The sequence below is a fragment of the Hyaena hyaena genome, unplaced genomic scaffold, assembly GCF_003009895.1.
Source record: "Hyaena hyaena isolate Hyena2069 unplaced genomic scaffold, ASM300989v1 scaffold_0, whole genome shotgun sequence".
NCBI lineage: Eukaryota > Metazoa > Chordata > Mammalia > Carnivora > Hyaenidae > Hyaena > Hyaena hyaena.
Genome location: NW_024080632.1, coordinates 3099464 through 3125153, shown reverse-complemented (window position 1 = coordinate 3125153; position 25690 = coordinate 3099464). Strand labels below are relative to the sequence as shown.

The 25690-nt window shown below is 60.7% G+C and overlaps 1 protein-coding gene across 1 annotated transcript in view; it reads left to right on the top strand.

Moving 5' to 3' along the window:
* The window catches only part of HIP1R (huntingtin interacting protein 1 related), a 28629-nt gene extending 2939 nt beyond the window's left edge, over positions 1–25690 (top strand). The window contains exons 2-31 of the mRNA XM_039240806.1: positions 11372–11435; positions 11962–12104; positions 12597–12653; positions 13878–13958; positions 14348–14424; positions 14757–14818; positions 16580–16720; positions 17979–18057; positions 18277–18454; positions 18556–18617; positions 18695–18767; positions 18856–19039; positions 19125–19213; positions 19293–19409; positions 19498–19599; positions 19863–20057; positions 20911–21058; positions 21176–21262; positions 21636–21743; positions 21876–22012; positions 22250–22360; positions 22537–22595; positions 22872–22902; positions 22986–23048; positions 23357–23457; positions 23579–23684; positions 23781–23904; positions 23988–24049; positions 24161–24367; positions 24562–25690. Coding sequence (XP_039096737.1) covers positions 11372–11435; positions 11962–12104; positions 12597–12653; positions 13878–13958; positions 14348–14424; positions 14757–14818; positions 16580–16720; positions 17979–18057; positions 18277–18454; positions 18556–18617; positions 18695–18767; positions 18856–19039; positions 19125–19213; positions 19293–19409; positions 19498–19599; positions 19863–20057; positions 20911–21058; positions 21176–21262; positions 21636–21743; positions 21876–22012; positions 22250–22360; positions 22537–22595; positions 22872–22902; positions 22986–23048; positions 23357–23457; positions 23579–23684; positions 23781–23904; positions 23988–24049; positions 24161–24367; positions 24562–24609 — 3096 coding nt within the window. The 3' untranslated portion in view covers positions 24610–25690. The remainder of the gene's footprint in view (positions 1–11371; positions 11436–11961; positions 12105–12596; positions 12654–13877; positions 13959–14347; positions 14425–14756; positions 14819–16579; positions 16721–17978; positions 18058–18276; positions 18455–18555; positions 18618–18694; positions 18768–18855; positions 19040–19124; positions 19214–19292; positions 19410–19497; positions 19600–19862; positions 20058–20910; positions 21059–21175; positions 21263–21635; positions 21744–21875; positions 22013–22249; positions 22361–22536; positions 22596–22871; positions 22903–22985; positions 23049–23356; positions 23458–23578; positions 23685–23780; positions 23905–23987; positions 24050–24160; positions 24368–24561) is intronic.

Sequence of the window (25690 nt, the reverse complement as noted above, 5' to 3'; positions counted from 1 at the left end):
GTAGGAGAGGGAGGCCGGAGAGGAGGTCAGAGGGAGGGCCTGGCAGGAGGAATACTTGCTGGCTTGGAGATGGCAGAAAGGGCCCCCGGCCGAGGACCTCGGGCGTCCTGGAGAAGGCGAGAAACGGAGCCGTCTGCAGGGCCTCCAGAGAGAAATGCAGCGCTGCTGGCACTTTTGATGTTAGCTCCAGAAGACCTGTGTGGGGCTTCTGACCTCTGGGACTGTAAGATGGTAGATATAGGTGTTGTTTGAAGGCATTGTTTTGCCTTTTGTGGCAGTTTGTTACAGCATTTAACAGGCTGCTAATACACACAGAACGCAAAGTGCTGGTGCAGTGTTCTGCAAATAGCCAGCTGTCTTCCTCCCCCCGCCCCCCCTCCCCAAAAAACCTCTAACATTTGAGAACTAGTTCAGAACTTCCACTAGAGAAGAAGCCCATCTTTGAGGCGTATCATGGACGAGGACTCAGCAGATAGGAAATGCTAAGCTTCAGATTTGCTTTTTCCTTATTTGTGAGTCCCTGTGCTTCTCCGGGGCTAAAGCCTCTGCAAGATACAGAGCTGGAGCCCAAAAGCTGCTTCTCAGGTCAGGACAGCGAGGGGCCACCCTGCTCAGTGAGCCAAGCCCCGTGGATGAGTGTTAAATGGAGATGTAAGACTACCCAGGTGTTAGGGGTTTTCTAGTCGGGAGGGCACCGTGGGTGTGGGTGTGGGTGTGTGGGTGCAGGAAGCAGCCAGAAAACAGTTCATAGGGCCAGTCTTTCAGGTCAGTGACCCACCCCTTCACCAGCCCCCTAGGAATTGAAATCTTGTGAAGAGTAAGGTTTTTTGACATTCAGGACTTGTCAGCCCTGGATCACGTTAGAGCAGCGCTGTTCAATAGCAACAGAATATGAATCTCACGTGTCATTTAAGATTTCCCTGTAGCACATTGGAAAGTAAACAAGTGAAATTCATCTTAATTGTGTATTTTATTTAACCAAGTGTATCCAAAATGTAACCATTTCACTGTAAGACTTCTGAAGGGGATATTTTACATTCTTCTCCTCCTTTTAAAAAAATGTTTTATTATTCATTTGAGAGTGAGAGAGATAGCACAAATAGGGGAGGTGTAGAGAGAGAGGGAGACACCGAATCTGAAGCAGGCCCCAGGCTCTGAGCTGTCAGCACAGAGCCCGACGCAGGGCTCAAACTCACGAACCGTGAGATCATACCTGAGTCAAAGTCTAAGGCTTAACCGACTGAGCCATCCAGGTGCCCCTCCTTTTTTTTTTTTAATTTAAAGTTTATATTTGAGAAAGAGAGCAAAAGAGAGAAGAGAGAGAGTGTGAGCAAACACGCACTAGCAGGGGAGGAGCAGAGAGAGAGAGAGAATCCCAAGCAGGCTAAGAGCTCCCAGCCCAGAGCATGATGTAGGGCTAGAACTCACGAACTATGAGATCATGACGTGAGCTGAAATCGTGAGTCAGACGCTTAACTGACTGAGCCACCTCTTCTAAGTCTTCAAAATCTGTTGTGTGTTTCACAGAGCACATCAGTTTGGGCTCATAGCTTCAGGTGCTCAGTAGCCACACGTAACCAGCAGCTACCTGTTAGAGCCACCCAGTATTAGAATCACTTGGGGGGTTTCTTTAAAATGGCAGTGTGAAAGCTCTGGAGATTTCGCCTGGATAAGCCCCAGACATTGGTCTTTTTTTTTTTTTTTTTTTCCTAAGTCCCCAACCAGGAATTCTTTAGGCTCTCCTGTATTTTTTTAATTAAAAAAATGTTTTTTAATGTTAATCCATTTTTGAGAGCAAGAAAAAGACCGCATGAGCGGGGGAGGGGCAGAGAGAGAAAGAGGAAGACCCATAATCCAAAGCAGGCTCCGGGCTCCGAGCTGTAAGCACAGAGCTCAATGCAGGGCTTGAACCCACAAATCACAAGATCATGACCTGAGCCAAAGTCAGATGCTTAACCGTCTGAGCCACCCAGGCTCCCAGAAACTCCTTCTTTAGAATCTCCACTTGAGTTGGAGTTTGAGAGCCGTTCCCAAATATACAATATTCTTTCCAACTCCCATATTGCACAAGACGGTCTCTCTGCCCTGACTTCCGGTCCTGTGTGTGCCCATCACCCCCTCTGTGGAGTCTCCTCTGACTGGCAGACACTTAAGCACGTCCACTTTTGTGTCTTTATTCCTTGTAATGCTGTGGTATTTAAAAATATTTTTTTTAGTGTTTATTTTTGAGATAAGGAGAAAGCACAAGTCGGGGAGGCGCAGAGAGTGTGGGAGACAGAATCTGAAGCAGGCTCCAACAGAGCCGGACTCGGGGCTCGAACTCACAGCTTGAGCTGTGAGTTGGACGCTTAACTGACTAAGCCACCCAGACGCTTGTCTTTTTTTTTTTTTTTTTTAAGTTTATTTATTTTTAGAAAGAGAGGGAGGAGCAGAGAGAGGGAATCCCAAGCAGGCTCCACACTGTCAGCACAGAGCCTGATGCAGGGCTTGAACTCACGAACCAGGAGATCATGACCTGAGCCAAAACCACAAGTCAGATGCTTAACCGCCTGAGCTACCCCAGCACCCCTAAACGCTGTGGTATTCTAATACTCTAAGTCACTAACCCCTTTTGGGGCTTCATTTAAATGTTTACCAAAAAAAAATTTCCCCTGGCCTCAGAGTTTGGGAAGAACTCTAAACCATGTGGGAGGCAGCCAGAACCCTCCCATTTCGGTCCCACTGTCGTGCGGGACATGAGGTCCCCACATGCGGGCGCAGTGCCCGGCATCTGGTGCGGACGGGTGGCGTGGGGAGGAGGAGGGGTGCCCAGGCGTTCTGACAGGGAGGGAAAGAGGCCGGCGCCCAGCCACCCGAGGCTGCTGCTCCTTGCCCGAGTCCGGGTCAGCTGGGGTAGGTCATGGGTGGTGAGCTGTGCCCTTCGTGCCACGTGCGCTGCTGTCCCACGCCACGATGCGCTCCCCTTGGTGATGCTCAGGTAGCAGCTGCCTTCCTGACTCCCCCGGCTGCCAGAATCCCCCAGAATCTCCTCCGCTCTCGGGGTGTCAGGTGGCCTGTTGGCCCGGGTTGAGGCGGGGATGGGGCTGCCCATCCTTCCCTCTCCCCTTTTGTTGATGGCCATTTGCCCCCATGACACGTTGGTGGGGACCGTTTACTGTGTGGCTCGCGCCCGGTGCCTTGGGCTGTGCCCCAGGGAGGTAAAGACCTCCCTTGTCCCCTCCTAGAGTTTTTGTCTCCGAGAAGGAGGCAGGAGAAGTGTGAGAGGGCCAGGCGCGCTCTGGCAGAGCCGTGCAGAGCAAGACCTGCCTGCGGGAGGGAGACGCGGTCTTGCACGTGTCCCGGGCTGGCTGGGAGGGTCTGTGGCACCGCCTGGTGCCGAGGCAGCTGTGTGGTGGCTGCTTTGCTGTGTACGGAAGAGCAGACATGAGGCCTGGTGTCCCCGTTGGGTTCTGTCCCTGGGCCCCTGGTGTAGCTGTCTGTAGAGGGGGAGTGAGGGCCGTCGGGGAGAGAGACTTCTCTGCAGCAGGAGCGGGTGGGTGTGGGAGGGTGGGGAGCAGCCCCCATTCTATTGGGAGAATGAGCCTCCCAGCGCTCACGCTCCAGAAGCACTTCCCCTTCTCTGGGAGGCCCAGGAGCTTGGGGGAAGCCCCAGAGAGGCTGGGGGGAGGCCAGCGCCTTGCCCCAGGCCGGCCCGCTTGTGACCGAAACCCAGCTGGGTGCTGGTTTGCTCGATCCCACAGCTGCGGTGGAAGCTCTGGAGCCGAGGCCCCTTTGGCTGAGGGTCAGGGACACCCAGTCTGTTAACCTGAGACACTTGGTGTAGAGAGTGGGGATGCCTTTGCCAGCGCTTCCCCCCTCCCTTGTTCTCAGGGTGGACTCCAATATCCCCTCGTTTGTGAAGCCATCAGCCGCTGAGCACCACCCCCCGCCACCGCCTTGCCAAGCGTCCCGGTTATCCTGACCGAAACACCCTTTCCCTGTGTCTGTCTGCGGCAGCCGTGAGGGCGGGCGTGTGCGCAGGCCCACGGGCGGAGGGATTGCGTCGCTTCCCCCTCTGAGCCCCTGGCTACTACCCACCGAACCCCGAGAGCCTCAGGCCGGACCTTGTTGGCTCCTCTTACGTCCTAGCACCGAGGAGCCATGGGGGCAGCAGGTCTCCTGTCTTTGACGCTTGTCCCTTGGTGAGACCCAAGGCACCCACCGCAGGGAAGGACGGAGCCCATGGAGAAGAGTTCAGTCCAGGCAGGGTTATGTCTTGTTGAAATAAACACATTCGTCAAACTGCGGCGGGTTCACTGCCAGGGGGTGACTCAGCCCCCTGGCTCGTGGGACAGACAGGTCTGTGGAGTGATCTCACCGGGGCCGAGGAAGGAAGCCACCAGGGCCGGCTCCCTGTCCATTCAGAGGCAGCCTGTGGAGGCGGGACTCGAGGCTGCATCATCCTCTCTTTGCATGTCACCTGCAGGGCCCTGGGGAGGGGTGGCATTGGGGCAGGCTGCCACCTGTTAGCTGCGTCCTGGTGAGAGGGAAGCCCCCTCCCTGGCACCCGCCCACCCCCTGGAGGGGAGGCGTCGACAAGGCCCCCCCCCCACTTCCATAAATTGGGCGACTGCAGGGCTGTGACCCAGAAGGGACTGGGGCGTGCGGATGACCAGAGGTGCCAGCTGAGCGGTTGAAGGAATCAGGGTAGGAACCAGTGTGCGTCACTGACTTCCCATCTGCCAAAACTAGCAAGCTGCTGGGCTCCTCCCCGCTCGCATGCGACCACATCAGCTCAGCCCTAGAAGTCCTGTGCTTGCGTTCGTTGGGCAGTGGCCTTTGAGATGGCAGATGCTTTTGAATGAGGTCTCTCTGTCCTTCAAAGCACTCTTTGGAGACGCTAAAGCAGAATACCCCACCTCTCTGCCGGTCCCCGTTGCCTTGGCTCTTGAAAGGACGCTTTTGTGCCTCACGGAGTGCCTCTGTGAAGTGTCGTGATAACGGCACAAGGAGGCTTAAGTCTGATTCATTTTGGGATTGATTTTAAGAATAGAAATTGTTTTATAGTTGCTTTTACTATTTAACTAGTGGTTAAATTACTAGCTGGAGAAAGACACTCACTGCCTTGAATTTAACCAGAACGTATGTGTCAAAGAGCTTTTGTTCATTCAAGTGTTCACTCTGACTCATCCAATAAAGATTTATTGACCGCCAGGCACGGGTTTGGGGACTGGAGATACGGCGGGGAGCAGGACTCACAGAGTCCCTTGTGCCGTGGACATCTGTTTGGGGGTCGGAGGTAAAAGCTGAGACTAAGTGGTAAACAAGACGGTTTGGGATAATAAATGTCCTCGGGGAAGTAAATTGGCTGTTCTCCGAGGAGGGCGGCTGGGAAAGATCATCCAGGAAGAAGCATTTAGTTGAGAGTTGACGGGAGATGTGCCTGGAGGGTGGGACCGGACTTGTCCCGTGAGGAAGAAGAGGGGGAAGTGGGTGGCTGAAACACAGCAAGGTGTTTTGGACAAGCTTTGTGCATGTTTGCATTCTAGAAGACCCAGGGGTTTTCATTCCTGCTTCCCAGACGGGGAAGCCTCTGTCTGGAAAGGGGAAGTTTCCCATCCCGTGAGATGGGATAATGTGACTGTGTGTGCAGGCTGGGGGGCGATAGCATCGCTGGTCAGGCCACTGGGAAGACTTGTCTTTGTCCCCAGACGCTGGGTCTCCTGGCAAAGGTGTGTTTAGGATGTCTGATCTCACAGAGGACAGCCAGGGCTGTGTCCTCTGCAGCCCCTTAGCCCCTTGCCGAGTGAGGGCTGTGGGTTTGCAGAACAGCGTAACTGGGGGCGCCTGGGTGGCTCAGTTGGTTGAGCATCCAGCTTCGGTTCAGGTCATGATCTCACAGTTTGTGAGTCTGAGCCCCATGTCGGGCTCTGTGCTGACAGCTCAGAGCCTGGAGCCTGCTTCAGTTTTGGTGTCTCCTTCTCTCTCTGCCCCTCCCTCCCTCATGCTCTTTCTTTCAAAAAATAAGTAATAAAAAAATAACAGTGTAACTTGTGTTGGTGAACTTTGGGCTGAGGAGCTGTGGCTCTGTGAGATGCCCACACTCTTGCTCTGTGCTCAGTGGCTGTCTCCTCCCCACTGCCCTCCTTGACTGTGTGGCTCTTCCCAGACTTCTCGGGGCCCCCTTTGCTCTTTGTGAAGCCCCACAGCCAGTGGGGCAGGGACTGGGTTGCTGTGAGCAGCTGCTGACTTGGAGTTTTCCAGGCTTGGTCACCTGGCTTCGCCGACCACGCCCACGCCTCGAGGCCCTGCTTCTGTCTGGAGTCCCCACCAGCCACCCAGCCTTTCGGGTACCACCTGCGATGGCTCCGGTCCTGGCCTGGCTGCCCCATGAGTTTCCTCTTTCCTGAACCAGCACCTGCTGGGATGCTTCCTGGTGCGTGTCCCTGCCAGCTGCTCATCCAGGGACGGGTACCACTGGCCACTCCGTCTGGCCTGGTCCTTGGATTGTCTCCCCAGGCCTCGCTTGTCCTGGCTCCCGGACCGTAGCTGCCCTGGGAGGGAGCCAGAGTGAGCGGAGATGAAGGTCAGAGCCCAGAGTCCGAGGCCCTTGCTCACAGGAGTGGGGAGCCACGGAGGTATACGAGCTTCTCGGTGCCGCCGCCCCGATGCTGTTACTACCCGAGGCTTGAACAAATCCCTGATCCAGAATGTGCATCCTGACTTGGAGTCGGGCCAGGCCCTCCCTGAGCAGCAGTGGCCCTAGGGGTGCTGGATTCCTGTGGCAGGACACAGAAGGGTGTCTGTTGACACACTGCTTCCTTGGCCCAGCCTCCCTCCTCCGGGACCCAGTGGTGGTGTGGCGGCCGAGAAGGCAGCCGCCAGAGCCGGGCAGCCTGGGCCCAGTCCCGCGCATTCCGTGTCCGTGTGAATGGCGGGGAGGGAGGGTCGTGTGAGGGTCAAGTCATATGCAAAGCACTTAGAACAGTGCCTGGCAAGGGAGAAGCACTTGGTCAACATTTCATTATTATGTCCTTGGGCAAGTGATTACCTTCTTTAAGGCTTGGTTTTCCTCGGCTGCCTCCTCCTAGGGTTACTTAGGAGATTAAATGAAGTAATACGGGCAGAGTGCTCAGCACCCAGCCTGGCACATGGCTGAACTTGATAAAAATCATTTTATTATCCAGTTATTGAGCCTAGTTTTCTGTCGTTGTGGCATGAAATACATACACCTTTTAGCAGCTTTTCGGTGCTGGCGATTGTGACTCTGTCTCCAGAGCATGCTGGGGCCTTTCCATCCCTTAGCCTGTTCCTGCCTTGTGCCCGCCTCTGCCCTTCGGAAGGTCAGGCCGCTCGCCATCCAGACTCAGGGTGGAACAAGTGGAGGGTTGCAGGCGAGGTGGCTGCCCAGGGCCTGGGGTGTGGACTTGTTGGCTTTTTCCAGCACAGAAAGGGTAGCAGTGGCCTGATTGCCCATGAAACTGGTCCTTGTTCACTGCTCCCTGGTCTCAGAAACCCATCTCTGCAGACCCTCCAGCTCCCACCAAAGGCCGCCTGGGCCTTCCTGGGGTCTCACGGCTGCCCCGGAACCCCCCACTGTTCTTGGCCTGCTTTCCTGCAGTGGGGAGAACCGCCCCCTGGCCCCGCCATCCTGACCACCAGAAGATCGATGGAACTGTTCCCCCTTTTCCCTGGGAGTCTGATAAGCAGACGGACCCCCAGTCGGTCACCATCTGTCCCCCCTCCCACCCCAGGACCCTTCTCTCCAGCTCTGGGTTTTCTGCCTGGAGCCTGCGGCCCTGATCGGTCCATTCCGCTCCCAGCTGTTGCTCTCCAGGGCAGTCGATCCCGCAGCCGTGAGGGATTAGATTTGCTGTTGCCAGAGCTGCTGGGGTAGTTCTGGCCAGGGTGGCTGTCCCAGGGCAGGAAGAAGCCCATTTTTCAGGCTGGCAGGCTGGGGAGAACCCACGAGGTGGTGCTGGGTTCCCCTCTGCATTTTCCCCCAGCTGCCTGTCGGGCTGTTGTGAGGATACTCTGCTGTGTGGACGGAAGTGTTGTGGTCAAGAGTTGCCTTGAGCCTGTAAACCCCAGAAGCTGAGCTGTGGTGCAGTCGCCCAGCGTAGATGCCAGCGCGAAGAACCCCGAAGCCCTTCCCACCCCTACAACCCGCTCAGCATAGGCCAGGGAGGCAGACGGGCATCCCCGGAGCCTGACATCCCCTCCTGGGACGAGGCTTGGCTGCTGTGCCTGGTAGGAAAAGTGAGGCCCTGTGAAGTGTGCACAGACTCCCTCTGTGTGAACACTGTGCCTCCTTGTGAGGCTTCCCGACCCACACATCTGCTGCCCTGCACACAACGGGGCCGTGTTCCCACCCCAGGAGGGACCCTGTTCCTGCAGCCAGCACTGGGAGGGCGGGTGGGGAGAGAGGAGGAGCCTGACGCCCAGACCCTACGTGTGCCCATGGCACCACATCTCACTGGGGCTCCCGCTTTGGGAAATCTTTCATGTGCCAGGCACCATCTAGGGGCTGGGGGTACAGCAGCGACCAGAGAGGCAGAACCACTTCCCTCATGGCATTGACATTCGGATAACAGACAAATAAGGAAGACCTCCCTGTCGGGGTGCTGAGTAGCTGTGTGCATGGAAGAGTGCTAATCAGGGGAGACTGAAACAGGGTGGCAGCAGGAAGGGGACTGGTGAGCAGAGACCCAAAAGGGGTGGGGGTGGGGGTGAGGGTGGTCTTTCAAGGGGTCCAGTGCCCAGCAATGAGCGGGTGCTCAGTATACGTTTGGGCCATTGGTGAAGTAAAGGCTATATTGAGTGACCTGGGGGAAGGCTGGGAGGTGGGACTGCCTCACCCTGGCGCCACCCGCTGCTCAGCCACGCACTCCTGCCGCCTAGGCTGCATGCAGCCTCCTCCCTTCCCCCTCCCTGCTCAGTGGAAGGGGCCGCCTGCCCCACCACTGCCCTCCCTTGCTGGGGCCTAGCTAGCCTCTGCCTTCAGGGCACGCCTCTGCTTCTGCTCTCCAGCTGCTGACCCCCAGGAGGGGGAGCAGTTAATATGAGAGGAGCCCCTTCAGCTTGCTGTGACTTGGGGTTGCATCTCTGCATCCACAGCCTCCTAGGCCTGTTCTGCATGTGTCATTTTAGCTCTGCTTTTGCCCGGAATCTTCCGGATCAGGCTAGACCAGGTGGCAGCCATCAGAAGAGCCAGCTCAGGTGTCAGGGCAGCGGGAGGATGGAGTTACACCCCCCAGAGACCGGACGCTCCTGGCTTAGGAGCTGGCAGCTGCTTGCTGCTGGGGGAGGTGTGGCCCCCACATCCGTGCCCTGGGTACAGCCACCCCTGCCTGCCCCTTCCCAGCTCTGTGTCCGTACGGGAGGAAGGAGCCTGGGACACTGTACAGCAGGGTCACTAAGGACACAGCAATCAGCCAGACCTGGCTTTGCCCTTAGTAGCCATACAGACAGGACGCCTAACCTCTCTGTACCTCAGTTTTCTCATCAGGAAGGTGGGCTCATGCCCACTTCCTATGGCTGTTGCTGAAGGTGTGTCGCCTATGCCCGGAACAGTGTAGTCACCCAGGAGATGGCGGTTAGTGATCTTCACTGTCGCCACCACTGTGATGGACAGAGGTGTGCCTGGGTGGGGTGTGGTGGTTACGTGGGGCGGGGAGAAGTAGGGCCTGGGCCCCGCCTCTCTCCCAGCGGCTGCTCAGTGATGCTTGTTGAACAAAGCCAGGCGCTGAGGCCTCAGGGAGGCTGTGCTGGCAGAGGCTTGGCAAACAGATGGCCAAGGGAGCCTTCCAGGTCTGGCTCACTGCGGCTTTGGGAATAAGAGAAGCCAGAGCCTGTCTGGGTTTCTGTTGGGACCCTGGGAGGGGAGGGGAGGGGAGCCCCCGAGAGGCCCGGTGTGCGGTCAGCACTCCTGTGGCCCCGTGAGTGGGGCCACGGTGGGCTCTGTGGTCGGGCGGGGTTCAGCAGCTGCTTGCCTGATGCAAGAGGCCTGTCTTCGCCCCTGTAGGGTTTCTTACGGACAGAGGGAACTTCACAGCCTTGCCAAGTAGGCCCGAAGTCGGTTCATGGTGGGCGTGTGCCGAGGTGAAACCGCCTCCTCGCCAGCTGGGCATTTATTCTGTGTGGATGCTGGAGGCGGGTAGCGCGGTGGCCTCTAGGCCAAGAAGAAAGCGAGTGTCGGGGCTGCCCTGTGGGGCTCTCTCAGTCCCGTCCCCTCCCCACTCCTGAGTCAGGCCACCATACAAGTGTGTCCTATTGACAAGGCCTTGACCTGCTGGCGTGGGTCCCGGGCAGCAGGGTGAGAGCACACAGCAGCCGGGACCCGTGCTTAGCCATCGCAGGTCCTAGCACGGCCTGGGGGGCAGGCTGCCGTGGGCCTTGGCCAAGGACCAGTGGGAGATGGAAGGATCGTGTCTGTAGGTTTTGCTGGGGACCTGCCTGTCGCTCCTGCCAGTGAACCCGATGGCTCTTCTCCAGCCACAAACCTTGATGTCCCCAGCTCAGTGCTGGGTAGCTGGATGGAGGCTTGAGGAACCTTCCTGCAGGGGAGGAATACCTCCCCCCCCGCCAGTAAAGCTGGGGCCGGCAGTAAGTGCCGGGGCCCTTTGGTTGAGGGAGCAGTCCTATCCAGGAAGCCTCGGCTGCAGGGACCCTGAGCTAAGGGGGAGGGGACAGGGCCCGGGCAGGTGGACATGGGTGAGGACCTCTGCCCACAAACGGCATGGCTGCTTGCTCAGTGCTCAAGTGACAGCGGGTATGCTGAGCAGATCCCCCCACTTCCCACTGCCCCCAGTAGGGCCACAGTCGCCATCTGCTTCATTGAGGGTGGGCACTGAGTCAGGACTTGTCTGCATCTAGGAGGGAGGTGGCTGTGTGGCAGACGGGCCACAGGACCTGGGTTTCTCCTGTTTCCATGTAGTGGCAGTGCGGCCTTGCCCCATAGTAACGTGGATTGTGGGGGACACACAGGTCTTCACGGAGCATCACGAGGGTTCAGGAGGGACGGGGCGGAGGATGCCACCTTGTTGTGACTGGCCGCTCCCCCTGGGGTCCAGGGGGCCTCCCCTTCTGTGGTGAGCTAAGCATACGCTGTTGTCTGCCCAGAGGTGGCCTCCTGCAGCCACCAGCCAGCCTTTGTCCTCATTTCGTAGCCCCCAGAAGGCTCCCAGGGGCATTTTGGTGTCAGGTGTTAACTTGTTTTGAGCTGTACATGTCAAGTGTAAGAAGTCTTCAGAGCTCTGGTTCACGTAGGTTGAGAGAGCATCCTTTTCCTCTGCATCTCTACACCTGCCTTTGACGGAAGAATCCATCCTGTGTCTTCTGGGGAAGTCTGCCTTGTGGGTTTCTGAACTCTGCCTCCTCTGTTCCCTCCCAGGCCATCAGCATCAGCAAAGCCATCAACACCCAGGAGGCCCCCGTGAAGGAGAAGCATGCGCGGCGTATCCTTCCCTGCTTCGGGCAGGCCGGCCGCTGTCCCTCTTGGTCTCTGGGAGGAGGCGGGGAGAGTGAGAGGAGGGTGTGGGGCTGCCCTGTGTTGTTTCTGCCATGGACTTGGTGGGAGTGAATTGGGGGGTGGGGGACAGTGGAGGCGACCGGCCACCAGAGCTTTGTGAAGTGTGCCGTCGACAAGACAGAGGCCCGAGAAGGCGTGTGCTTGTGTGGCCCAGTGGGGCCTCCTGCCTTGCTCTGCTGCTTCCACATTCTCAGTCTTATCTGGGGGACCCTGTCTATCGTCTTAGGCTGTTGGGCCCGGTTAAATTTGTGAGGCTTGACCTTGGCAGGAAACCGTAGCTTTTGGTGGACTCCTGCCAACATGGAGGGAGAGGGGTGTTGGGAGAAGGTGCTGGGTGGCCATGGGTGAGGGGCCAGCCTGCCCCCTGCATCACTCAGCTGTTCCCGTGAGCACCCCAGCCTTCCCTACACTTGAGTCTCTCTGCCTCTTGCACTTGGCCTTGACCCTGGTAGGCATCATTCTAGGCACTCACCATGAGAAGGGGGCCTTCACCTTCTGGTCCTACGCCATCGGCCTGCCCCTTCCCAGCAGCTCCATCCTCAGCTGGAAGTTCTGCCACGTGCTGCACAAGGTCCTCCGAGACGGGCACCCGAATGTGAGTAGTGCTGCCCTCCGTGCTGAGGGGCCAGGGCCACCTGCCAGGCCAGCGCCCCAGGGAGGCAGTGCAGCCGCCCTGTGAAATGAGAGCCCGTCCCCACGTCTGCCTGGGCCCGTCCCTGCCTGCCCTCCGCATGCCAGCCAGCATCCCCTGCGTGGGTGTGGGTTCTTCATCCTTCTCCCCATCCCCCCACGTGGGTGTGAGTTCTTGATCCTTCTCTCCGTTTCCCTTCCAGCATCCCCTGCGTGGGTGTGGGTTCTTCATCCTTCTCCCCATCCCCCCACGTGGGTGTGAGTTCTTGATCCTTCTCTCCGTCTCCCCTCCGTGCTGCAGGCGGTGGGTGTGGGTTCTTGATCCTTCTCCCCGTCTCCCCTCCGCGCTGCAGGCGGTGGGTGTGGGTTCTTGATCCTTCTCCCCGTCTCCCCTCCGCGCTGCAGGCGGTGGGTGTGGGTTCTTCATCCTTCTCCCCGTCTCTCCTCTGCGCTTCAGGTGCTGCATGACTGCCAGCGCCATCGGAGCAACATCCGGGAGATCGGAGATCTGTGGGTAAGTGCCATGAGAGAGCGCAGTGGCCTCAGCACCTTGCAGAGGGCATAGTCCAGAAATCCCAGCCCCAGTCCTGCTTGGCGTGCTGACCGCCCCCGCCGCCCCCCCCCAGGCTCGTGGGGCTGAGTGAATGGGAGCTCCCTGCAGATGGCCGTCTTTTTCCTCCTTTCCCTCAGGGCAGAAGTCATGATGTTATCTGGGGAGACCGTGGGGGCGGACCTGGGTCAGTAAATGAAACACAACCTTGCTTTAAAGGTCTTGTCCAGGAAGTTCCAAACGCATAACTAATGGCCCTGCTCCAGAAACTCAGCAACCGCTGGTCCCTGTGAGCTGGAAAATATGGCGACACCGGAGTCTGGGTGTCTGACTGGCAGTTACAGCCAATGTAAGGGGCACAGACTCCTTGCCAGACTGGCTGCTTTAGAACCTCAGGATTGGGAACTGGGTTCAAAAAACTTCCCAGAAGATTTTTATCCATAATAAATTTGGGAGCCCCAAGAGCTTATATTCTAGATCTACTCTAAGACCCTCAGAGAATTTGGGGGTGGGGGACAGCATCTGTGACCTAATATGTGTCCCCGGGGAGTACCGCTGGGACCTCGTGGGCTAGGCCAGGGGCAGGGCAGCCTCTGAGAGCTGAGCTTCAGAGGGAGGCCTGCCCGGAGCGGACACAAACTGCCATGTCTCGCAGATGTCCCTTGAAGTAAAGACAACAGTGCCTGTGGTGACGTTTGTGGACGCAGGCCCAATTGGCATGCCCGCGGCAGCCACGGTGTTAGGAGGTGACTGGATGGCAGCTGGGAGGCTGCATACACGCACCCAGCAGAATGCGCCTCCCGGCTGCCCCCAGAATTTTAATGAAGTGTTCCAACTCCAGGCTGGCCTGTTGCCCTGGACAAAGCCGCCTTCTCACAAGAGTTTCTCTGGCAAGAAGGGCTAGGAGTAAAATAAAAAAAAAAAAAAAATTAAACACAGAGCCGTAGACAAAGCACAGGGCTGGTGGCGGCCCCGAGGAGAGATGCTTTGGCCACCTCTGGAGGGCTGAGCGGTATTTGTGCACGAACATCCGTCCGTGTGGCAGGTGGAAGAGGGACGCTCAGCCGGCGTCCTGCACCTTCCCGCCTCTGCTTCCTCGTTGGCCCCAAAGTGTGAACAGGTTCCGTAGGATTTGTGGGCACGTTCCTGGGGCAGGAGACCCTCACCCCAGTGCTCCTCTCTCCGCAGGGACATTTGCATGACCGCTACGGACAGCTGGTGAATGTGTACACCAAACTCTTGCTGACCAAAATCTCCTTCCACCTCAAGGTAGTTGCCGTGACCTCATGGGGCTGGGGGTGCGGGGCCCTGGGCTTTTCTCTCTCTCAGGTACTGGAAGCCGCATGGTGGCATCTGCTATGTCCCAACCTTGACCTGAGGGGAAACCGGGGGTGCCTAGGATGCCTTGAGAGTCAGGGCACCTTGAGACATTTCCCGCCAATGCCAGGGGTGGTGTCCGCCTTGCCCTCGACTCCAGGCGGCCTCTTGCCCTGGCTGGATGTTCCCCCCTCCTTTGCTCCATCACCTACACCCCCTTAGCTGGTGCCCAGGGCAGATGGGGGGGCATCCCTGGCCTCTCCTCCTTTCCTCAGAAGCCAGACCAGTTTTGGGCTAGGGCCAGCATGGGCCTCAGCTGAGTGGGGGTGTCCTCTCCATAGCACCCTCAGTTTCCTGCGGGCCTAGAGGTGACAGACGAAGTGTTGGAGAAGACTGCTGGGACTGACGTCAACAACATGTGAGTCCCTGGGGACAGTGTGGCTGCCTGGAGCCGCTTCCTTTCTCCCTCAGTTTCCCCGGTGGCTCCCTCAGCAGTCCACGCTGCGGGTCCATGAGGCCAGGCACTCATCAGCGGCTGGCTGGGGCAGAGGGTCCTGTCCCCAGAAGATGAGGCTGAAGTTCAAGGGCTGGGGTTTATTTGGAATCTGGCCTCTTTGCCTGTAAGATGGCTGTCCTGTGCAGAGGCGCGTGGATGAACCGTGTTCCCTCTTCCTGCCTGTGGGGGGGTGTCTCATGGTGTGAGCTGCCCGCCCCTCCATTCAGCACCTGCCCCCCCCCTTCCCCTCATAGCTTCCAGCTCACTGTGGAGATGTTTGATTACATGGACTGTGAGCTGAGGCTTTCCGAATCAGGTAAGCCAACCCAGGAGGAGGCCTGGTCGCCTCCCCTTCCTGGTGTGTCCCCGCCTCCCCCCCCTCCCCTCCCCCCTGCCCCGGGTCCGGCCTCGTTCCTCAGGGAACCACCAGAGCCGGATGGGAAGCTAGCCCACCAGCTTACCCCGCCCTGGTATCCATGCCCCTGCCAGGAGGGGGTAACGAGGCCTCCAGGTGCCCCCAGGACATGGGAGGTGCTCACTGCCCTTGCAGGGTGCCAGGGGCGCCAGGCCCCAGAGGTGTCTGGGGCACGGCCCTACCTGATCCAGGCTCCCCCTGGCCTCGGGCATCTACAGAGCCCACCCGGGAGAGAGTTGATCTGGGTCACCTTGCCTGTTTCCGGCTATAAAAGGCCTGTGAGTCATGGACTTTGCAGCCCAGGGACCCAGCAGCCGCTGCACAGGAAGTCTTAGGGGGCTCACCCTCTCGGGGCCACAGAGGAAATCGTTCTGGGCGCCAGCTTCAGGACGGCTTGTTGGGTGACTCAGTGCTCTTTGTCGGAGAAGGAGTAGCAAATGCCTTTTTATGGGAAAATCTGGATCTGGGAGAGGGGGGTCTGGGCTGCCTCCTGGCACTCCTGTATCCGGACTCCGAGCTGCACCCAGAGGAGCCCAGGTCTCACTGGGGAGCATGGCCCGGCCTGTGACTGGCAGGGACGAGACGTGCTTCTCACAGCGGTGCCCACCAGGGAAGACAGAAGGGCCACAGTCGGGCGCCCCACCCCTTGCAACGCTGATCTCTGGTCCACAGGCCGGTGTCTCCCTGGAGAGCCTTCCTGGCTGCCCCTCGGGGAAGAAATGGCTTTGCCTTATATCAGACCCCAAATAGTGTTTTATGTGTGTTTCCATTTTTATAGGAAAATGTACTTGAGTGACGTGATTGAAAGTTCAGATTTAGAGGGTGAGGGTCCGTGCTTAGCTGTGTCTTGCTCCTCATCCCTCCCCTCCTGGGCTTGGAGGTTTGCAAACGGTCCCACCCTAGGCCAGGTGAGGATAGGGCCCCAGGGCTTGTCCCGGCATCTGTGTCGTGTGTGGGCCACCCTGGCGTGCGGTCTGCCCGTTGTCCTTTCTCTTGCTGCCCTAGAGAAGAGGCGGCCGTGGTAGGGGCAGCCTCATGTTTGTCCCTGGCCCTCCTACTCAGCTGTGCTGATGAAAGCCTTGATTGTCAGGGACAGGGGAGATTGACTCCCAGAGCAAGTGAGGTTTGGGGTCACTTGGGGTTTGCAGAACCAAGTCGTGGTCTGGCTGCCGCGTGGCTCTCGCCACAGCTGTAAGATGAGCTACACAACCTTGAGCTGCCTCCGTCCCCCGTAGATTCTGGGTGAGCTTGAGGCCCACGGGTACAGGACCATCGAAGTCACCCTATACCTCCAGCCCCTCGTCCTGGGTGCAGTGCGTGGTGGCTCTTAGGAGACGCTTGCTGAACCGAGCTGTGTTCCTTGCCTCGACCCCGCTGTTGCGCTGGTTTGTGAGGGCCCCCTAGTGTCTGGGGCAGCCACAGCCCAGGGGGCTCCTGTCCCAGCAGTTTGGAGTGTGTTGGCGTCCGAGGGCCTGGGACAGAGTTGTCCTGGCTGGCCGGGGCTGGCAAGGCAGGTCCCCAGGCCGCTGGCACCTCCCAGGGTTGCTCTAACGATGCCCCGAGATAACGGCGTGGGGCTGCACTCTGCACGCCTCTCACTGTGCCTGTCACCAAGGCCGCGTCCCAGCTTCCCATGCGACCCTCCTCCCTCCACTTCTGCAGTTTTCCGGCAGCTCAACACAGCCATCGCTGTGTCCCAGATGTCCTCAGGCCAGTGCCGCCTGGCCCCCCTCATCCAGGTCATCCAGGACTGCAGCCACCTCTACCACTACACAGTCAAGCTCATGTTCAAGCTGCACGCCTGTAAGTCCCCCAAGCCCCGGCCGCCCTGCCTCGGGCCCCCTGAGGTTCGGCCAGAGCCACAAAGGGCCATGTTTAGGCGGCTTACATTGATAGATGTTGATTGTATCAGCAATGACAATCAAGACATTTAAAAAATAGCAACATTTAGGGGCGCCTGGGTGGCTTAGTCGGTTAGGCGTCCGACTTTCGCTTAGGTCATGATCTCGCGGTTCGTGGGTTCGAGCCCCGCGTCGGGCTCTGTGCTGACTGCCAGCTCGGAGCCTGGAGCCTGTTTCGGAGTCTGTGACTCCCTCTCTGTCTGACCCTCCCCTGCTCACGCTGTCTCTCTCTCTCTCCTAGAAATAAATAAAACATTAAAAAATTTAAAAAAAATAAAAATAAAAAAAATAAAAAATAAAAAATAGCAACATTTAAAAAATAGCAATTTTTTAAATGTATTTTTGAGAGGTGGGGGGGAGGGGCAGAGAATCCCAAGGAGGTTCTGTCCACGCTGTCAGCGCAGAGCCCCACGTGGGCTCAAATCCATGTACCGCAAGATCATGAGCTGAGCCGAAGACGGACGCTTGACTAAGCCACCCAGGCGTCCCTAAAGGATACTTGTCAGTTCAATGTGACCCTAAGACCCTATCCATTAACATAAAGAATGTAGGAAAAACCCTCTTCTCCAACACAAGGATTTAGGGAGAAGAGGGCCGTGGTTTTACACGGTTGTTCTCTGAAACGCCTGGTCTGGCAGCCGCCATGGCGCCTGCATCTGAGGTCAGCCTCCGGTGGCGCCTCGTGTCCTGCAGGCTGGCGTGACACATCCAAAGAGGCGCATGTCACCTCCTTTGTGTTCACGGAGGGTTTGACCCTGGCGCACCCTCCGAAGAGGTCTCTGTCCTTGCACCCCACCCTGAGAACTACGGGCCTGGGGTGAATGAGCTGTTGGAATGCTGTCACCCTAGGCTGGAGTCCAGGAGCAATTTCACAGCGCCCCCTACAGGCAGATGCCGGTCAGGCTTGCTGGGGTCAAGATGCCGACTTTGGCGCGCGATGATCCACTCACCCACCTCGGAGTCAAGAGCCGCACTCCCACAGGGGGTCTCCCCTCACCTTACTCTCCCAGTTGGTGGGGGGCCTGGCCAGGCATCAGGTGCTCTCTTTAGGATGGTTTCTAGAATGTGGTGGAGCAGAGTGGCAACGGGAGGGAGGGAGGGTTAAGTCTTTGCAGGTGCCGGGGCAGAGGGGAAGTCCTGTCCAATGTCCCTGCCCTCAGGTCTCCCAGCTGACACCCTGCAAGGCCACAGGGACCGGTTCCATGAGCAGTTTCACAGGTACGGCTCGGGCAGGGAGGAGTTCTGCGGCCTGGTGAGCTGGGGCCCCTCTGTGACATCCCCTCATCTCCCCCCCCCCCCCCCCCCCCCCCCCCCCCCCCCCCCCCCCCCCCCCCCCCCCCCCCCCCCCCCCCCCCCNCGCCCCCCCCCCCCCCCCCCCCCCCCCCCCCCCCGGGCTGCAGCCTTCTTCCCACTCTGGGCGCTTGGGCTCTGGGGACGACTGACGGGGGCTTCCTCCAGGGCCGCGAGCACCTCCCACTCATTGCCCCTCCCCCAGGGGCCTCCCAACTTCCTGCGGGCCTCGGCACTGGCCGAGCACATCAAGCCTGTGGTGGTGATTCCCGAGGAGGCCCCTGAGGATGAGGAGCCCGAGAACCTCATCGAGATCAGCACGGGGCCCCCAGCTGGGGAGCCGGCGGTGAGGTTCCCCCACTTCCGGTTGGGTGTCCCTTGGCCCCGCCCTCCCCTGGCCTGCCGGGCCCGGGGACGTGGCCGTGGGTCACCGTGCTTGTGTGGCAGGTGGTGGCTGACCTCTTTGAGCAGACGTTCGGACCCCCCAATGGCTCCTTGAAGGATGACAGGTGAGGTGAGGGCCCGGGCGCCGCCTGCGGGGGGGGCGAGCTGTGGTCCCCACTGACTGAAGGCCATGTGTCCCCAGGGACGTGCAGATCGAGGCCCTGCAGAGGGAGGTGGAGGCGCTCCGTGCGGAGCTGGAGAAGATCAAGCTGGAGGTGAGGGCCGGGGGCGGGGCTGTGCGGCGCGCCCCCCCCGCCCCGCCCCCAGGCGCGGGCCCCACACCGCCGCGCTCCTGCTGCACAGGCCCAGCGCTACGTGTCGCAGCTGAAGGGCCAGGTGAACGCGCTGGAGGCCGAGCTGGAGGAGCAGCGCAAGCAGAAGCAGAAGGCGCTGGTGGACAACGAGCAGCTGCGCCACGAGCTGGCCCAGCTGCGGGCGGCGCAGCGCGAGGGCGAGCGGAACCAGGGCCTGCGCGAAGAGGCCGAGAGTGCGTGGGCCGCACCGGGCTGGGGGGCGGGGGGGGGGGGTAGCCGGCAGCCCGGGACCACCGCCTCTCCTGCCCCCCTCCGCAGGGAGGGCCAGCGCCACCGAGGCGCGCTACCAGAAGCTCAAGGAGAAGCACAGCGAGCTCATCAGCACGCACGCCGAGCTGCTCAGGAAGGTAGGCAGAGGCGGGGCGGGTGCCGGCTGAGTGGGGCCGTGGCGGTGCCCAGCAGTGAGCCTGCCCCCCACCTGCGCAGAACGCGGACACGGCCAAGCAGCTGACGGTGACGCAGCAGAGCCAGGAGGAGGTGGCGCGGGTGAAGGAGCAGCTGGCCTTCCAGATGGAGCAAGTGAGACGGGAGTCCGAGCTGAAGGTGCGTCCCAGGTGTGCCTGGGTCCCCGCGGCCCGGCTCTGGCGTTGCTGCCCCCACCCCGCCCCTGTGACACGCTGTCCTGTCCCAGCTGGAGGAGCAGACTGACCTGCTAGAGAAGCTCAGGAGGGAGCTGGAGGCCAAGGCAGGGGAGCTGGTGCGCACCCAGGAGGCCCTGAGCCGCACGGAGCAGGTATGGCCCCTGCGGGGAGGGGGGTGGGGGCAGGATTTAGGGTTCTCTCTCCCATGAACGGGACCATGGCCACATGCCGCTAGCGTGGCTCAGGCCTGGGGTGTGGTTCGGACCTAGGGGACACAGGAGCAGGTCCTGGCTTCAGGAAGTTCTCTAAGGGGGCAGTAAGGAGAATGTGGCCTTCTGGAGTGGTCTATAGAGCTGATGGGGGCGGGGTGCAGGCGAGGTCTCCGGAAGCCCCGCTCACTGCCCGCTGTTCGCAGAGTGGCTCGGAGCTGAGCTCGAGGCTGGACGCACTGAATGCCGAGAAGGCCGAGCTGAGCAGCGAGGTGCAGCGTCAGGAGGCAGACCTTCGGGCGGCCCAGGGCCTGGTGCGAGAGAAGGAGGAGGCGCTGAGCCGGGAGCAGCAGCGCGGCTCTCGGGAGACAGCTGAGCTGCAGAGGCGGCTGGCAGACAAGGTGACACCCCCCCCCAGCCCCCACCCTCACCACAGCAGCAGCTGGGCCGGGACTGGTGTGCAGGGCTGTGCATTCCCCCGGTACTTCCAGAACATTTTTACGACTCCAAGAAGAAACTCTTCACCCCTGAAGCAGTTAATCCCCACCCCATCTGACAGCCCCTGCCCGCCTCTGTGGCTCTGGATCGACCTGATGCAGGCATTGCACGTGGATGGGGCCACACCACAGGACTGCCGCCTTTCCCTGAGCAGTGTTTGCAGGGTTCATTGTGTGTCGTGGCCCAGTCACGTCCCACGGCCAGAGCGCATTCTTTGTACTCAACTATCAGTTGGTGGCTATTTGTCCTCAATTTGGTTGTTGTGGGTAATGCCATGAGCCAAAGTGGCTGTGCCATTTCTGTTCCTGCTAGGAACGTATTCAGTGTTCAATTTCCCTGCAACCTTTTTGTTTTTTTAGTTTAACTTATTTGAGAGAGAGTGAACGAGCTGGGGGGTGCAGAGAGAGGACACGGGATCTGAAGTGGGCTCTGCACTGACAGCAGAGAGTCCACCGTGGGGCCCAAACTCCCACGAGATCATGACTTGAGCCTAAATCAGACGCTCAACTGACTTAGCCACCCAGGCGCCCCATCGGTTGCCTTTTTATTGCTGAGCTGCCCCTGCCCCTGCCCCGCCCCCCCCGGCCCCCCCCCCCCGCCCACTCCTGACAGAGCAATACCAGCACAGGGGTGGGTTGGGGCCTCTCCTCTCCTCAGACCTCCCTCCCCAGTGAGGGTCCCAGCTGGCCGCCTGCCTGGCCGCCACAGCGCTGACCCTCGGCGGGATGTCCACGCCACCTCTCCCGTCCCCCCCAGGAGTCTCAGGAGCAGGAGCTGCAGCAGAGGCTCGTGGACGAGCAGTTTGCGGTGCTCCGGGCCACCGCCACCGAGGCCGAGCGCATCCTGCAGGACGCCGTGGCCAAGCTGGATGACCCCCTGCACCTGCGCTGCACCAGCTCCCCAGGTAGGTCCCTTCGGGCCGAGGCCTTGCCTGGTGGGTGCGCGGCGCGCCCTGAGGAAGGGGCGGGAGGGTGATGAGGCCTCAGGCTCCTCCCTTGACCGCTTCTCCTGGTGCCCGCAGACTACTTGGCAAGCAGGGCCCAGGCAGCCCTGGACGCCGTGAGCGCCCTGGAGAAGGGCCATGCCCAGTACCTGGTGTCCAGGTCAGGTAAGCACGGTGGTGGGGGGACCGGAACAGGCAGGGCAGGGGCCGCCGGCACTGGGGAGCCCGTTTCGCTGACCGTGGCTGCCTCCTGCCGCTGGGGAGCCTCCCAGAGCCGTGTCCCCCGGCGCACGCCCACCGGGAGCCCAGCCCGGCCTGCCCGTGAGCCTGGCATCACCCAGACCTAGCTTTGTTCCCAGCTTCGCTGTCGTCTGGCCACCTGACCTTGGTGTAGGCTCTTGTCCCCTCCGAGCTTCTGCTCCATAAACTGGAGCCTGGTGCTTGTTGGGCTTGTGGGCAGAGGACTTGAGCAGCCTGCCCGGCCCAGCCTGGCTCCCTGGTGGCGGCTTGAGGGTTCTGTCTTTCCTTCCCTCCCCAGACGCCTCTGCGCTGGTGGCAGCCCTGACGCAGTTCTCCTACCTGGCCGCAGACACCATCGTCCATGGCGGTGCCACCTCCCACCTGGCACCCACCGACCCTGCCGACCGTAAGTGGGCCCCGGGCTTGATCCCCACACGGCGCCCGCGGTGGACCCAGGGAAGGCGGGGGACAGACCGGGCCTGGCGTCAGACCCGGTGCGGGGGTGTCTTCCAGGCCCCTGACCCACCTCTCTCCCCAGGCCTGATTGACACGTGCAGGGAGTGTGGGGCCCGGGCTCTGGAGCTCGCGGGGCGGCTGCAGCAGCAGCACACCCTGCAGCAGGCGCAGCCGGGCCTGGTACGGACCCCACTGCAGGGCATCCTGCGGCTGGGCCAGGTGAGGGGTGCGGCCTGGGGTCTGCCGGGATGAGGCTCGGGGCCCCAACTTCCCTGCACCTGCCTTTACTTTCGGCTGAACCGGTGCTCGTTTGTGGGGCTGACGGCTGGAGGACACAGGGCAGGGACCGAGCAGCCACCCCCCCCCGCCTTCCAGCACTGCTGCTCCTGCCTCCCCCAGACTCCCTGGGATTGCTGGGGCTCACGTCTGCCCTGACTCCTGATGCCTCTTCCCCAGGAGCTGAAGCCCAAGAGCCTGGATGTGCGTCAGGAGGAACTTGGGGCCATGGTGGACAAGGAGATGGCGGCCACATCCGCGGCCATCGAAGATGCTGTGCGGAGGATCGAGGTGAGGGCAGGGGTGCGAGGGCTCCCCCGGCTCCTGCGGGAGCCCTGCGGCTACGCTGGGCTGCGTGCGGGGCAGAGGGCTGGCTATTTGGGGGGCGGGGGACGGTCTAGCACCGCACCCCCCTCGCTCCCACGCTGCCCTCCTCCCCGCCTGCTCACACCTGTCACTGGCTGCAGGACATGATGAACCAGGCCCGCCATGCCAGCTCTGGGGTGAAGCTAGAGGTGAACGAAAGGTGAGCCCCCCTCCTGCACCACCCCCGAGCCCCCGGGTCCCAGGGAGCTCTGTCCCGCCTGCCTGGCTCTCCAGCAGGGACTGGGAACAAGCAAAGCCCAGCCTGCCCTGTGAGCCCAGCCTGCTGAACACGCGCGTCAGACCTGTGTCGTCCACGCGGAGGGCAGGCTCTCCAGGGTCACACTGGATTCACGCTCTCTCCCCCCTCCCCCCCTGTACCCCCCACTTCCCCGCTTCCCCCACTCCCCCGCCCCCCAAACCCTCCTGTTCGCCTCAGGATCCTCAATTCCTGCACAGACCTGATGAAGGTGAGTGACTGGTTGGGACCCCAGGGTGGGCTGTGTGTCTGGGAAGACCACCCCAAGAGTGACATGTGCTTTGGTCTTGGCAGGCCATCCGGCTCTTGGTGACAACGTCCACCAGCTTGCAGATGGAAATTGTGGAGGGCGGCAGGGTGAGCAGGCCCGATTTCTGAAAGGGCCGGGAGCTCAGAGCCCCCCTACATCCCAAACCCTGGGCTTCAGCTGACCCCAGGGCTCCTTTGGGCATGAGCTGCCTGCAGTGTGCAAAATGATCAGACATCCCCGCCCCCCAGCTCACTGATAGTGTGCCCGGGGTTCACACCTGAATCCCCCCCACGGCCCAGGGACGGATCCTTGTGGCTGAAGTGAAGGCAGAGGGGCCCCACGTGGGGATCTGTTTCTACCTGTGGCATCACTGACCCGTCCGCCCCACCCTGCCTTGCCCTCCTGTTGTCACTAGGGGGCAGCCACGCAGCAGGAATTTTATGCCAAGAACTCCAGGTGGACTGAAGGCCTCATCTCTGCCTCCAAGGCCGTGGGCTGGGGAGCCACGCAGCTGGTGTATGTCGCCCCAGGTGGGGGGCAGCAGGGTGTTCGGTGCTCAGGGTCTGGGGAGGGAGCGTGGTGGTGGCCTGGTGCCCAGAAGGTCCAAGACCCAGGCCCCGCCTGGCTCTGCCCGCAGGGAGTCGGCCGACAGAGTGGTGCTCCACACGGGCAAGTATGAAGAGCTCATCGTCTGTTCGCATGAGATCGCAGCCAGCACGGCCCAGCTGGTGGCAGCGTCCAAGGTGAGGCTTCATGCGTGGTGGCCTCTCGCGTCCCGGCTGTGGCAGACGGGCCCCATGTGATGGGCGTGAGCCTGACCTGCCCCCACGCTCCCCCAGGTGAAGGCAGACAAACACAGCCCGCACCTGAGCCGCCTGCAGGAGTGCTCCCGCACCGTCAACGAGATGGCGGCCAACGTGGTGGCCTCCACAAAGTCAGGCCAGGAGCAAATCGAAGAAAGAGGTGAGCCTGGGCCCTGGTGGTGGCTGGGGCGGGGGAGGGTGCACAGAGACTAACCCCCCCCCCCCCCCCCCGGCGGGCCACAGACACCATGGATTTCTCCGGCCTGTCCCTCATCAAGCTGAAGAAGCAGGAGATGGAGACCCAGGTGTGTCCGCTGCTGGCCTTCGTGCCTCCAGCTCCTCCCCGAGGGCTGAACCCCGGGAGGGTGGACGGGACTGGCCACGCGGCCATGCTGAGCGGGCGTGTGGGGCTGCAGGTTCGCGTCCTGGAGCTGGAGAAGACGCTGGAGGCGGAGCGCGTGCGGCTGGGAGAGCTGCGCAAGCAGCATTACGTGCTGGCTGGCGGCGTGGGGGTGCCGAGCGAGGAGGAGCACAGCCGACCCAGTGCTGCCCCCCGCAGCGGGACCACCAAGAAGCCGCCCCTGGCCCAGAAGCCCAGTGTGGCCCCCAGGCAGGACCAGCAGGTGCTGGGCCTCGGCGTGGGGGGCAGGGAGGGGCCCTAAGGGTGCGGCCCCCCGTCTCTGCTTCCCGGTCTGCGGGACACAGGGCAGACATGCTGCCCCAGCAACATGGGGAGGGCGGGCAAGGGGCCGAGGGAAGATGGGGTGTGTGGGGGCCCAGCCACGTTCACGGAGCCCCTTTACTTTGACTCCTGTAGCTGGACAGAAAGGACGGAGTCTACCCGGCTCAGCTTGTGAACTACTAGGCTCCCGAGGGGCCAGTGGGCGGGCCTGGGCCTGGGGCGGCTGCTGGAGCCTCCGAGCGGCGCAGGCTTTCACCCCACCGCCCGGACCAGTGTCCCCGAGGTCCCCAGCCCTCACCGAACCCAAAGGATCATGGGCCGGTTCTCCATCCACAACAGGCACTCGTGAGCGCAGCCAGGACCCAGCAGGCCTGAGCCACAAAGTGTTCAGGAAATACATGGAACATGTGTAACATTCGGAGCTCGAGCTTTCTTTTGGGTCTGTTCACCCTGAGCCGCAGGGCCGCACCAGAGGGAGTTTGGGCAGGACCTGCCCTGCTTTTTGAATTCAAGGTCTGAGATCCCTGCTGGCTGTTGGGGACACGGGCAAGACGTCCCCTATTTGTTGCCTTCCCGGGTCACTGACTCCATGGAGATGGGGTGAGGGTGGCCTCCAGCAAAGCGACTGCTCTAGAGTGGCCTAGTATTGCCTGTTCTCCTTGGGCCTCACTCCACGGGCCTCGGGGATGGGCATGTGGAGGACGACACTCCTTGAGGGAGATGTGGGCCAGGCACTGCCACCAAGCCCCGTGAGCACAGGTGCTGTGCTGTCACTCCAGGGGTCTGTTCTGCCGCGACCTGGGCTGACCCTCCTGTGTCTCAGGCCCCCGATCTGGCTGCTCCTGCCCTGGAGGCCCGTTCTGCCTGTTTCCCATTGCACCCCCCCCCACTCCCCCCTGCCCTCCACCTCCCTCCCCACTAGTTGATGGCCAGCCCTCCTGAAGGCCCCCCCAGCTCAGCCACAAAAAGCCCAAGAACTAGGTCGCCTGCTTGCCATCCCCCAGGTCAAGGGCACCTTGTGCCCCACAGGAAGGGGCCTCCCGCAGCCTGGCAACAGCCCCACCCCATCAGGAGGAAGAAATTAGAGAGACAGACACAGACACAGACAGACACACGCGCATGCACCCTCCCCGCCCCCCGCCAGCAGGTTGGTCCAGCACCAGCCACGGTCTGGAGGGGAGCAAGGGAGCAAGCTCTTCTGCTTTGCTTTTAATCTTTCCTTGTGTTGAAGTCAGACTGGCAATAAAATGCACTTGGACTGTCA